This window comes from Quercus suber, unplaced genomic scaffold (genome assembly GCF_002906115.3).
Source record: "Quercus suber isolate HL8 unplaced genomic scaffold, Cork oak 2.0 scaffold_630, whole genome shotgun sequence".
NCBI classification, from domain to species: domain Eukaryota; kingdom Viridiplantae; phylum Streptophyta; class Magnoliopsida; order Fagales; family Fagaceae; genus Quercus; species Quercus suber.
Window position 1 is genome coordinate 181,677 of NW_027070072.1, and position 14,785 is coordinate 196,461.

Consider the following 14,785-nt stretch of genomic DNA (forward strand, 5'->3'; position numbering starts at 1 on the left):
GTCTTCGTTTTTGTGTGGACAACAGCATGGAGGAAGATTCTTACTCGTGATAATTTCATTAAGAGAGGTTACACTTTAGTAGGGTGATGTTGGATGTGTTGGTGAGTGAGGAGATGGTAGACCACCTTTTGATTCATTATATGGTTGCATACAATCTGTGGAGCTTTGTGTTTAGATGTTTTGATATTCATTGGGTCTTATTGGGGAAGGTGATGGATGTCATGTTTAATTGGAGGAATTAGGTAGGTAAGCATTTTTTCGGCTATTTGGAATATGATTCCTTTGTGTTTAATGCAGACTATTTGGAGGGAAGGTAATCAGCATACATTTGAAGATGTGGAGTGTATGGGATTAGCAACTTTTGCTTTCTCTTTTTTTGATTGGTCCCGTGCATGGGGCTTTACTCATTGTGGTTATATTGCTACTTCTATTGACTGTCTTTTTTACATGATCCTTTTCCTTGTAATTCTTTTAGCTCCTCTGTGCACATGAAGTAGTCTTTTCTCAAAAAAAAAAAATTATTATTTAAAAAAAAAAATCATTTTGTGAACTTGAAATGCATTGAAAAACATAAGAAAAGTGATTTGTGCTGCATTCCATAAATAAGGCCCTTTCAATGAGGGGTGGTTTGTGGGGAAGGAGTTGAAGTGTAAATATAGAACTCTCTGCAGTTGATTAGTATCAGAAATTTTAATGGTCCATATGGAACGACGGTGACAAGAGTTTTAAATTACTTAGTGGCCTTGAAGACTTCATGTCTAGTATTACCATTGCTGCTGAATTGGCCTTGAAGAATCTTTCTGGCATGGTTTATTGTGAGAATAAGCCACAAAGATTATATTTTCAAACCTGTGTTGTGCATAAGTTCACAAGGGAAAAAATTTAGTCAAACATTGTAGGACGGGAAGAAAAATGTAATTAAATCCTAGTCTGTGGGATCAGTGCAGCAACTGGGAGTTGGATGGACAGCTTTATATAATCTTTGTTGGAATGACCGTTGGATGAAATTCTCACAGCCGATTGTTGAGTAAGGGGTATGTAGATCTAGCCAAAAGGATAATATATGAACAAGGAAACAAAGAAAATTGTATCCAGTGCAGGGTTTCTTCTGAGTGGAGATTGTTGTGCTTGATTTAGCATATAGGTTTTGAATATTAGTAGAGGCTTTTTAGATTGGTGTTGTCTGATAGAGCCTCCCCCTCACTTTTTTGCTTTCAGGAACTTTTTTGGTTGGAAATGAGTTGGTAGGTCCTAGTGCTTCATCGCTTTCCTTTCTCTTTTTGTATACCTGATATGCAAATATGTTGTATACTTTTTCTTTGGTATAAATTAGTTATGGTATTGGAACCATGACTACCATGTGTAGCATCCTTTTAAGCCATGCTAGGAATCTAATTAGATTCTGATGCTTCTTGACTGTGTTTGGATTGGAGTTGGTTAAGAGTTTGAGAGTTCTGTAATTATTATCAGATCTTAAAAAACGCATTACACAAGATAGGGAAATGAATTAAATAGAAAAATTGCTGTTTATGATAGAGAAATGATGTAAAATAAACAAAATATTGAGGCTTTTAGTTCTGTAGGTCTTGCTAGAAAATAATAACTTGCAGGAGAGAGAGATAGACACTGTTTATGATCGGTTACCAAAACACAGCTATGCCGGACCCAACCCGATTCAGAGAATCTATTGCAAAATTGAAAAGTAATTTCCAATTATATTCAGTCAAGGTTGCTTTCGAAAAGTACCAAAGAGCATTTGGATTTTAGTGGATAAACTTTTACACATTATTTCTTTTTATGGTAATTTTTGTTTTATTTACCAATCCACTCCACCACCTTTATTTTTGTGTCATGTCCAACTCCACACCACCCAATGCCATTCAATCCTTCCACTGATCTAGTACACCTGAAATAATTAATTCTAAATTTCTCGCAATATATGCATAGAATTTTTATTTTACTCAAATTTTTTTCACAGGCTTGCTGCAGTATTCATCTTATTGGTTCTTGTTTCAGATGATCACTCCATATTCAATGAAGGTCGTATCTATTGTACAAAGCTTTCACTATTTGCAAGGTCTAGGAGAGTTGATTATAGGTAGTGTTACACCTTTCTTTTTTAGGCTAATTTCCTGATTTGAATTCTCAACCTGTCAATTTTGGTGGAAGGCACATCGCACACTCCATATTCAATGTTTCTGAAAATATTTTTGGGCAAAAGGATCATGATGAAATCTTTGGTGGACTCCAAACAGGTGGTGCGTGCCAACAAAATGCTCAATTTTTTACTCTGCAAGCCATTTTAACGTTTACTGTTTATATTAGGATATAAAACTCAATCTTGTTTATTATAAAAGGAAACTCAGAAGACCTGCATTATTTATAGATAAATATGTGATATTCAAGTAAAATGCTCAAAAGTAAACTTATTATTTCAATTTTTCTTCAATCTCATATTGGCTAAATTGCTAAGAAAAAACTGGTTGACTTCTTTAGAAACAGAAGAACCAAAACCAGAAAGAGGATAATATAATAACTTTGACCTCCATCTTAGCCAAGCAGATCCATAGAACTAGTGGCAGACTGGTTTGAGGACTCAGCTCTGAGATAAGCTGTGTTGCAGGGAGCATCATCCAGGTCTCTTAAAGTAGGGAAAGGGCTATTAAGTTGCATATCAGTAAGCATTTGACGAAGTTCTGAAGCTTCCTCCTTGAGCTGAGCATTTTCTTGAACCACCTTGTCATGGGACTCCGAAACATGGTTCAGCTTATCTATGAGCTGGTGGTTCTCATTCCGGAGCCAAACCACCTGTGACCACAGCTCATCTAGGTGCTTCTGCTTGCGCATACGTGAACGGCGGGCAGACTCTCTATTAGATATCATCCTTCTCTGTTTTCTCTCATTGATAAGACTTAGTTGTTGCTCATCAGCTTCATCAGAAGTTGAATTACTGCTGAAAGATGAGGAATGTGGATTTATGTCTTGAAATTGAGGTGGGAGCTGGAAATTGTATAATGGATTAGGGAACTGGTTAAATTGAAATGTGGATGCTGTATTCTGAGTCATGTTAAAGTTAGCTGGGTATGGAGATGGGTTATTTGAAGAGGCTAGATAATGGAGTGCTGTAACCTCACTAGGCTGCATGCCTGGTGAAACCTATTGAGTTAAAGAATTGAAGGGTCTTGGTCCTTTTGGAGGGGGAGGTGAATTAGATATAGTTTTTGTTAGAAGGAGGAGGGAAGCGTGAGGAGAAGAGGTGTTTTATAGGATGGGAAAAGGTTGAAATGGCCCCCACTCCTGTTAACACTGAGGAAGTTTCTTAAAGCTCAGACCAATGGAACATCATGCAGACCATGTTTTTCTTTCACATGTGGCATTAGCATTACATTGATGTATGTATTGTATGATAATGAACAATTATACAAATTCTTGTATGTTTTTAGTCATGCTTGATCTTTTTTTTTTCCTGAGAAGAAAATGGGTAGAGGGGGTCAATATGAGTTGGCGTCTTCCACTTAGGTGTGACTATAGTGACACTCTATCCGCTGAGCCCGAACCTGCGTGAGCAGGAGATTCAAATGAGCCATATCTGTGCACCTAGCTCCATCCAGATGAGTCATGCTTGATCCATTTAGTCAAGCAGTGTTTACATGTGTCCATGTATGCCATGATGTGCATATATGGGGGGAGCAATTTGTGATGGCGGATAATCATTTTGAGATCAAATATATGCTTACATCAGAGAGAGAAAGAGGCTGTTCACTTTGTGGAGAGTAATTATTTAAATGGAAGAATGTTTTGGCAAAGAGAGTAATGGAGTTCAAGAAGTCAATCTATAATATTGGAGTTTTATTTCCAAGCCAGGTCCATGTTAGATGGTTTTTCACTTAAAAAGGCTGAGCCAATAGCACAATGTGACGTAGGGAAATAGGAGGAAGAAGGTTGGAGAGAAAGGAAAGCTCTTCAGTATTATCCTTAACTAGGAAATGCTATATCAGTTTGATGACTCAAACACCACTTCTATGAGACCAAATATAATAGCTTAACAAGACTTGACCCTAACTTATTTTAATTTTCATGGACCAGTTTGCTTCTCTCTGTGGCATGTTTTGGTACTAATTACAGTCCATGCCGACAGGTTAATGAGGTTTGTACCATTTGTTGCCATAAACAAAGTTTATTGTTAAGTTAATTGTCACCCACGCAATATTTCTTTATCACACACATGAATGGCCAATGGCATCTGTGTTTTTTAAACTGTGAAATAGAATGAAAAGGAAATGGGTTTGATGTGAATCTTTACCAGATATATGTCAATTTCTTAATTTCCATTTGGTAATATGCATATATTTCAAGAAAAAAAAATCATTGGTCTAATAAAACAAATGAAGCCATCATCACTACATAGGATTGCAAAATATTTAAAATATTGAAACGACTTCCATTCGAAGCAAAAAAGAGCAAATAAGCTCAGTAAATGACAAATATCACATCAATTTTATATTCGTGTAAAGATGCATTTCCAGAAAGGAAAAATAAAAAATAAAAAATTTGTTCAGCTTTTTTATTAGTTGATGGTAAAACTCAATCGGTAAAAGGTTAAACAAATTGTTAGTGGTGGCTCCTTGTTTGTCCAAGTTGTTCTACTTTAATCAAAAAGTGGCCAATAGTTTCTCACTGCTTCTTCTTTTTTAAACATCAGTCTAGTACAACATTTGCTAACCTCTATTTTAATATGACAATTAAAGTGAGAATCAAGAGAATATGTTCTGGTCTTTTTCCTTAATCATTTAATGTGGTACTATACTACTATTGGATGTTAAAAAATAAATTTCATGTAGTTCAAAATTCTAGGGTATTCTTAGAGTAAGGAAAAATGTGAGAGGAGAGAGTACTATTTCTCATGCTTCGAGAGTACTTAAGAATTACTCATATGGTAGTTAGTGCATTTGTGCAGCAGAGGCATATAAGCTTTGCACCAAAGAGGGTCACATGGATAAAATCCTATTGTCAATTTGATTTACTCAAAATTCAATGAGCTTAGTGCTAAAAATTTCAAGCAAGCATATCCATGTACTAGGGTCAAGTTATGCTACCTCTATTCATGACCATGGAAAGGATTTTTTATTTTATTTTTTTATGATCTTAGCCACTAAAGTTAGTGTCACTAAGTGGAAAAATCTTGCTATTTGGTGGTGGGAATGGAAAGTGAGAAAAATGGGTGTACTTTGAAATGCAGTCTCCCACTAAATGAGAAGCTTTCTAATAAATCCATAACCAAAATCTTATTGATGCAAAATGCTCTTCCTCTACACACCTGAGGATGGATCAGGTTGAGTGGATTGAATGGTCAACAATATCATTAGACAGATTAAGACCCCGCTTTCCCTTCTTGTCTTGTGCTTGTTCTTTTCCTTTTTCCGTTCTCCCTTTTTAATTTTTTTTATTTTTTTTTAATTTCCCCCCTATTTCCCTAAATTCTTTTTTGCATTTGGTATGTAGTTGAAGACTTACATTGCGTCTTGTCCAATTGTACTTTTAGAGTATACCATAAAAATAAAATCATATTAAATGATCGATGTTGCACCAACTAAACATTCCAAGCTTCCTTCTCTTTTTTTTTTTTTTTTTTTTTTTTTTTTTTTTTTTTTTTTTTTTTTTTTTAAAAAACTAAACATTCCAAGCTGATTTTCTTTTCTTTTTTTCCGTCTAAGTAATACGTTTATTCGAAAAGAGCAAAACTAAACAGAGTTAAAGTTTAGAAAAAGAGGGGTTTTACCTCCATCTCTATTCCAAGAACAAAACAAAGGTCTAGAATGGATGATATGGGGGATCTACCCCGAAATATTACAAAAAAACCATTTAGCAATAGAGAGGAACCGATCAAGTAGAAAGAATAAGAGAATATACTCAGAGCATAGCTTTTGTTCAACATGCTGTAACGTGTGTAGATAGACTTTGTCCTTCTTTTGTTATAAATAATCTTGAGGGCTATAAACCTTTTTTGATGTAATTAGACTTGATTTGGTTTTTGTTTCTATAATATATGCTCTCCTATTTTATCTAAAGAAAAAGAAGGCAAAGAGAGTGGTTATATTTGTAGCCGGAGGATAACATTTAGTGCGTCTCCTTCACACACACAAAAAGTTATGTTGGTTTTGTAATGTGTTGAAAATTGACCCTAGTTATATGATGCAATTTAATATCTCAAAAGTTTATTTAATATCCTTTTAGACTTTAAAAATGAAATCAACGATTCATTTTTTTGGGGGTAATAAAAAGATAGTATATTAAAAGACTGGAAAATGAATTTCATAATACATATTAGATCAGTCTATGGGTCTTTAAACCCTAGACTTCCAATAAATATACAAAATACAAAGATCTAGGGCAAGTCCAATACAAGTAAAAAACATGGTTATTATTCACGCCCTAAAAAGCTAAACCATTGACACACTTGTTTGCTTCCCGTTAGATACCTACCAAGATCTAGCTAGAATACTCTTGCAATCAGAATTAAAAGCATTGGAGGTGAAGAAGAAGATGTGGCTTTAGTAGGAAACTTAAAATCTTATAATGAATCTGTTTAAAGGAACATAATGCAATAGCCTAGATCCAAGACAAGAACAAGTCGACCTTGACAACCCATAGTTCAGCAATAAGGCTAGTGGAAGTAAGCATTGGTAGCAACTTTGCCTATTTTAGGGTAAATGGTCAATTAGGTAAAGCAAAAATAACGATCACTAAAAAAAAAAACAATCTACATTAGCCTCTCTACCAAATTGAAACTATTTTTGGCTACTAGGAAAAAAAATACGATCAAAGGCTTTATCCAGATCTAAATTTGCTGCCAAAGCTTCTATTTTTCCCTTCTTTTTCGTGAACCAATGTAACACTTCTTGAATAATAAAATTATCATCCAAATTAGGGTGATAAGGCCGGCATAATCGCGTGCAAGGGAATGTATGGTTTCAATATTTTGAGCAATCCTCTTCTCAAAAAAAAAAAATATATATATATATATAGAGAAATCCGTCTTTTGTATAAGATCAAACAACTTTGTAAAATACAAATTTTTTTGACAAGATTTTTTGTGCGAAAATTGTACCTTTTCACCCCAAACTATTTTTCTGATTACAATTTAATCTTCTAAACTATTGAAACGCATGATTCAACCTCTCAATTTTAAAAATATGTTACACTTAAATCCTCATCGTTTGTTTTTCTATTTTTTCTAACATAATTTAGCATTGAAAGACTAATTCACCCTTTAGCTGTTTATTTTGGAGAGAGGAATAAATTGGTCATTTAATATTAATTCACATGAAACTTAAAACCAAAATAGACATGGTAAAGACATTGAAACAAAGTTATAACTTTGAAAAGTCAATTGTGTGTTTCGCTAGTTTGGAGAGTTAAGTGTAATTAAGGTGATAATTTAAAGTAAAAAGGTGTAATTAACCTCTTCTTTTTCCTTAATGCTTTTTTACTTTCTTTCTTTTCTTGTAGCCAAAAATAGTTCCTACTTGAATTGTCAAATCTAGGATCATGCGGAACTGCACGCCTACATAATATTTTTTTACTAAATTCTCAAATCAAATTTCTCTAGTCTCAAATTTTTCACCTGCACACCCAAAATACACTCAAAAATATTAAATAAAAATAAAAAATAAAACAAAGAAAATAAGAAATTGCACTTTGTTTTATTTGTAACTAGCTTATTGCACGGTCTTCTTAATTTATAAGTTTTTTGGTTCTAGCTTTTCAGATTTTGACTTGGAAAAAATATTTTTAAAAAAAATTATTTCATATTCAGAAATTTTCAATTAAAGTTAGTTGGAATCCTAAATATTAAACAAGAACTAGAGGTTTAAGTGATAAGTGATAACCCAATAATAATAACACGGGCAAATTATAACTTACCTACTTGTGGCTTGACCGAAATTTAAATTATCTACTTGTGATTTGAAATTTGACACTTTACCCATCTGAAGTTTGATCGAAATTTAAGTTACTTACTTGTGGTTTGAAATCTCATAATGTAAGTGTTCCACTGTGATAGGCCACAATCTGAATGACCCCTAATGATTAACCCTAATTAATTAATTTAGCCAAGTTTATTAATTAATCAATTAATCATGCAATTTTATGGAAGCACAAACAAATCACCAAAAACTAAAATATGCAGCGGAAAATAAATAACACGGTAATTTGTTTACGAATGGGGAAAACCCTAACGGCAAAAACCCCACCGGGTGATTTTCAGGTCACCACTCCTGAAACTCCACTATTATTAAATCAAGCGGTTACAAGTAAAGGAATCCCAAGTACCTTACCAACCTACAGTTGAACCCTTACCCCAATACCCAATTGGACTTGATCTGTAGTGACAGTTCCCACCTTTGATGCACGGCTCCCAAGTACGTGACTAACCAATGCGCGGATCCAAGTACACGACTTCAGAACACCAACTGAGGAAGAATGGTTGGCTGCAAAGTTCTTCAATTCATCCTTTATGATGAATAGCAGGAAGATGCTTGGTTATAAAACCCTACGGTGCAAATACACAGCAACTTCTTGATGGAAGATGAACTAGGTCAAGAACTTTGTCTTTTGATCACAATTTGCTTGAACAGAGATTGCTCAATGATAATGCAAATTGTGTTACACTTGACGACTCTTAAAACAATCCTTTTATATGTTTAGGGTTAGAAGAAAAGAAGGCTCAAAAACATATTCACAGATCCCAAGAAAATTAGATTAGAAATCTGAAATTTTAAATCTCGACAGATAGCAGGTGTCGAGGTAGCTATCGAAAAGGTGTTGAGCTTTAAAAACTTTGCACTTCAGCTTGCTTTTTCTTGAACAGACTTGATGACTTCAACACTTGACCTTGAAATATTGTTTCTTGAAGTATTAAAAACACCTAGAACTACCCAATTATAAGTAGAGTGCGTTTTGTCAAAAGGATTAGCCAATTTACATAAATAAGTGACATATGTTTTTAATCAAGTTAAAACATATATGTCCTAACACACTGGATTCTTTTTTATCTTATTTGATCTTGAATTTTTATGTTTGTTGTATTTTTGGAGGAGAGAGACATAAAAGTGAAGTAAAATTACCTGTTTAGTCATATTTTTAACAAAAGTGGGTTATTGAACTCTAACTTAGCTAATTTCAAGTGAATAAAGAGTCAAATTTTAAAATGCAGGTAGACAATTTAAATTTTGGCCAAACCACAAGTAGGTAAGTTGTAATTTGCCCTAATAACATTCATTGTGATGTCTCATATCTATGATTTGAATCTCATCTCTACATAGCTCTCCCACTATTGGTTGGGCATTTTTTAGCATAGCCCTACATAATAATTTGATACAAATATTTGTTAATCTGAATTATTTGAAATCCATAAATAAGCTTCAAAGAATGGTCCTTTCTATTTTATATTATAATATAAATATAAATATAATAAGCTTTTAAAATATCAAGCTTAAGACCTTGGGTAATCTTAATAAAATCAGGATTAAATTTCCATATAATACCTATAAGTTAACAAAGTCTTATGTCAAACGATATAACAAGAATATGCAGTTATGCACCTGAAAATGTATATATAAAGTCAAAACTGGACTGCACCTAGGTCGGGTAAAGTTCTACTTATTCAAATTGACTACATGTCATAATAGAAGTATAGGATTAGTCAAAACTTATTTGCCCACTCTCACAGCAACTGTTTATGACCAAAATCCATAAGGTTTGATTGTTTTTTTTTTTTTTTAGCATTTTTTAGCATAGCCCTACATAATAATTTGATACAAATATTTGTTAATCTGAATTATTTGAAATCCATAAATAAGCTTCAAAGAATGGTCCTTTCTATTTTATATTATAATATAAATATAAATATAATAAGCTTTTAAAATATCAAGCTTAAGACCTTGGGTAATCTTAATAAAATCAGGATTAAATTTCCATATAATACCTATAAGTTAACAAAGTCTTATGTCAAACGATATAACAAGAATATGCAGTTATGCACCTGAAAATGTATATATAAAGTCAAAACTGGACTGCACCTAGGTCGGGTAAAGTTCTACTTATTCAAATTGACTACATGTCATAATAGAAGTATAGGATTAGTCAAAACTTATTTGCCCACTCTCACAGCAACTGTTTATGACCAAAATCCATAAGGTTTGATTGTTTTTTTTTTTTTTTAATTAAAAACAAACACACAAGAGAGAGGAGACGGGAATTTTGACACAAAATCTATAAATTAGTACAGACCTTCATATATATATATATATATAAAAGCTTAAGGGCAATGTAAAATTTTGTCACTTTATTATTTTTTTTGAGAATGTCACTTTATTATTAATTGATCCATAAATAAGCTTAAAGAATGGTTAAATTTAATCACTTTATTAGTCACTACCAAGTCAATTAAATATTAATCAAAAGTAAAATTAAACCAAAGTCATAAAATAGAGAAGAACTGTAGTGGGAAATCAAAACATCAAAACGTATCGATCCAAGGCTGTGTTGCCAAAAGCACTTAAACAATTCAACTAAAAGAAGAGTTGCAACCAAAAATAAAACTAAAAATAAGAAATCCATTGCAGAGATAGGAAAAACAGTTTTAAATAATAAGAAATTTGAAAAAAGAGAGAGTAACCATTTTTTTTTTTTTGAGCAAAACACGAAATGAATGGGAGAGAGGTGTACAAGGAAATTTATTGGAAAAGAAGACGGGGAGAAGAAGAGTAAAAAATTGGACAGGAATGGTTGGAGAAAGAATAATGCTAATGCGAGGGGAGAAGAAAAGTCAACAAAGGGAAAAGAAAAGTGGGAGGAAATATAATAGTAAGGTGAGAAATAATGGGAAGAAGAAAAGTTAAGAAAGGCTTCTTTTTTTTGAGAAAAATTAAGAAAGGCTTCTAATATGATATAGCATGATATTAGAAAAATTAATTGTTAATGTTCTATTATTATACATTTTATAGATATCGTTTCTAATTTAAAAGGGAGGTGAGTTTCACCATACACCAGAACCACCTATTACTATTAAGGGCTATTATTGATATATATATTTTTTGTTGGTCATGTTTAAATGCTAAAAAGTCTAACCCTTTAAGAAAAAGGGCATTCGATGAATTTTTTTAGATAAAAATTTATAATTTTCAAAATTTCCTCTTTAATTTAAACCCAAGTAAAATTCGTGTGCTTCTTCTTCTTCAAAAAAAAAAAAAAAAATAAGGGCTATTATTGATATATATATTTTTTGTTGGTCATGTTTAAATGCTAAAAAGTCTAACCCTTTAAGAAAAAGGGCATTCGATGAATTTTTTTAGATAAAAATTTATAATTTTCAAAATTTCCTCTTTAATTTAAACCCAAGTAAAATTCGTGTGCTTCTTCTTCTTCAAAAAAAAAAAAAAAATCATGAAATTCCTTCAACAAAAAAAAGCAAGTGAAACTTTGCTTGACTCGCCCCTTCTCGCTTCGCCTGGCGCAGGTTTCCCCAGCCCCACAAAGGTGGTGGGGCGAGAATGGGGCGAGATTTTAGCCTCGTACCATGGGGTGGAACGAAGATGAGTTTAGACCTTTTAGAGTCACCTCGTCCCCGCCATGCCCTGCATTGATAAAGGTAGAAACTTTTTGGATTATATTTGTTATGTGTTGTGATATTGTTTTGTCAAACACTTGGATAATATTATTCAATTTTTCTAAAAATTATTTTGATTTGATAGGATAAATTTAATTGTAATTTCAAGTATATTTTTATTAATGAAACGTGTTTTATTAAAAATATATAATAGTTGTGGGGCAAATTAACAAGAAGTAGAGTTTTACGAGGTGGGGCGGGGTTTCATGGGCCCCCAAGAGGCGGGGATGGGGCAAGACAAAACCATACAGGGCGGAGACAAAAACTCTACCTTTTGACTTCGCCCTGCTCTATTACCATCCCTATTGGTAGAGTCTTTGATTAATAATACCTAACGCATCTCAAAATATTTTTTTGGATTATATAATATGATCATATTTCTAAAAGTTACCATATTATACGTCTCTTTTTTAAAAATAATTTGTTTATGTGCTATAGATATCATCATTTGAAACATTTACCCAAAAAAAAAAAAAAACTACCTAAAACATATAATATACATACCTTGACGAGAAAAAAGATTTTAGTTTGTGTCCAAAATTTAGTAGAAGAGCCTGGATTTTGATTATAAAAAAAAAAAAAAAATCTTTTTATTATTTATAACTTCATTTTTTTTCAAATTTTATTAAAAAATGATAATAATTCAATTATAGAATATTCACACATACTTTTATAGAAGGATTTTTTAAAAATAGTTGAAGAAATTTATCAATCCCTTATAATATTAAAAACCCTAAAATAATCAATTTTTCTTCTTTCCCATGAATTATTGACAAAACTTAAGTACAACAACTTAAGTATTATGCATCTGGTTTCAAGTTAAAATTCCATCAATGTTGCACTTACACAACTATATAAAACCATTTGAAATTTGAAATTTTTACCAATACCTTTCCTTTCACATTTTTGCAACAAAGAGAAATTTCTCTCCTTTCCCTTTTCTTTCTTTTCCATCCTCTAAAATTAATGACCCCAATTGCCATTGATTGAGATAGTGCCTGAAAAGTGCCACTACTCTTCTCTCTCTCAACAATCTCCAATATATGATAAAGTTGATAAATCTTTGATACTTTTATACTTTGGTTGGTTTTAGTTAGGGGAGGGAAGAGATAGGAAAAGAAGAGAAGGAAAATGGAAAGGAAAGTGAAAAGAAAATAAGATAAGATAAGAGAAGTTTTTTTTTTTTGTTTGTTGAGAAAAAAGATAAGAGAAGATTCGATTTTTCCTTTTCTGGGTTATCGCAAAGAAAGAGAGAGAATGTATGTTTTTACTTTAATGCCCCAATAAAATAAAGAGAGTATGACAATTAATGAGTAAAAATATAGTAATATAGTGGCCATTAATTTCAAACCGTTAACGGTAACTTTTTAGGTTCAAAGCATCTCTTGATATTCAGCAAAAAGACAAAAGCAAGCATCTCTTGATGTTTTATCAAAAAATGTCTAATATTTTAATCACTCACTTCCATTGCCGCCTATTTGGGCAAATCATAGTGGTGGCCCAACAAATATGTTTTCCCTCAATTGTTCCTCAAATTCTTTTCTCTCACGCTAACCAATCAAAGAAGTTGTCTTTTCAAGTGACATATGCCCTTTCCCTTCTCTCATCTTTCAGTGCTTTCACCCGTTCCAATCATAGGATTAGATTGAAACACTTCCTCCTGCAATGAGCTCATTGAGTCTAATGTAAATATTGGAAAAAAAAAATTATTGTGTATCTAAACAAGGTTTTAGGAAGAGGTGAGTCAAATTTTTAAAATTGCTTATTGGTAATTTTTTTTAATTTTTATTTAATGTAAATATTGGGACAGCAATGCAAGCCTGTTTGAATTTTTTTTTTTTTGGGGGGGGGTGGGGAATCAATACTCATACATCAACTACAATCTATCACACTTTAATAATCGTAAAAAATTATTCTATATCTAGACAAGGTTTTAGGAAGAGGTGAGACAAATTTTTAAAATTGCTCCTTAGTAATTTTTTTTAATTTTTATTTTTAAATTGTAAGGAGTTTTAATCGTTGATACAATTTTTTTTTCCTTCTCCCTCTTTCACCGGGGGATAAAATTGTAAAAAGATTTCACATTTCTCTTTATCTATATATATAGTTGGTTTCAAATTACTATATAGATAAAATTAATTGTTTGATTAAATCAATAACTATCTCATTTATAAAATTATACATAAAACATGATGTTATTAATTGAATAATAAAAAAAGATCCGATCAATACAAAATTTAGATTGCGTGTTAAGAAAAATGAGAGCGCATGATCTAACAATGAAATTTTAAATATTAATTCAATAAGAGGTTATTAGGTTAAATTACAAGTTGCACCATCTAACTTTGCTTAAAATTCAATTTAGTCATCTAATTTCACTTTCATTCAATTTAATCCTCTAAATTCACTTTATTAAATTCAATTCTCTAACTTTTAATTTTATTTAATTCAATCCTCCTGTTAGTTTTTTTTTTTTTTTTTGTCAAAATTGAGTCGTTAAAGACTCCCGAACAACAACGTAGTTTTATATTGAACAGAGTTAAAAGTTAATCTAAACTTATCCCCAAATTCATCTCGACATGATTCTGCCATTGCAAATTTTATGTTTGTGCACAAGCAACCTAAACTAGACCACTATCATTGTTAGGATTGTGCACATATGATATAACAATATAACATGAAAATTTGGAACAAAACCTTTCCAAATATATGTGGTGTGTGTTTAAAAAAAAAAAAAAAAAGAGAGATATATATATATATATATATGTGTGTGTGTGTGTGGTGATCCTAGGCTTGCGTCCTAAACGCACTATATACAGAACACAAAGCCATGTCCCCTGAAAATTTGAGACCCGCCTCTCTCTCTCTCTCTCTCAAAAGTAATGATAAAACTCAACTCAGGTGCCCCAGCCCCTCACCCAACTTACATATCTTATCTACCTCCAAAAATCATTACCCATATCTTCCCTCAAATACCCATTTCACCCTTTCATTTTGGCCCTATAAATCAATGACTAAGGGCACTTTGGTAAAACATCATTTCTTCACAAGGGACAGTGCCCTAAAATAACGGTCAAGGTCATGTACGGAAGGGTACTTTGATTTAACTAGTTCCCC

At 32.2% G+C, this 14,785-nt stretch overlaps 1 protein-coding gene across 1 annotated transcript; it reads right to left on the reverse strand.

Moving 5' to 3' along the window:
* Nucleotides 1-2,330: 2,330 nt before the first annotated feature.
* Nucleotides 2,331-3,336, reverse strand: LOC112039706 (basic leucine zipper 43). The gene has a single exon (XM_024072605.2). It carries the CDS (start codon nt 3,142-3,144, stop codon nt 2,551-2,553), a length of 594 nt encoding a protein of 197 aa, XP_023928373.1. The 5' UTR covers nt 3,145-3,336; the 3' UTR covers nt 2,331-2,550.
* Between the last annotated feature and the right edge of the window lie 11,449 nt (nt 3,337-14,785).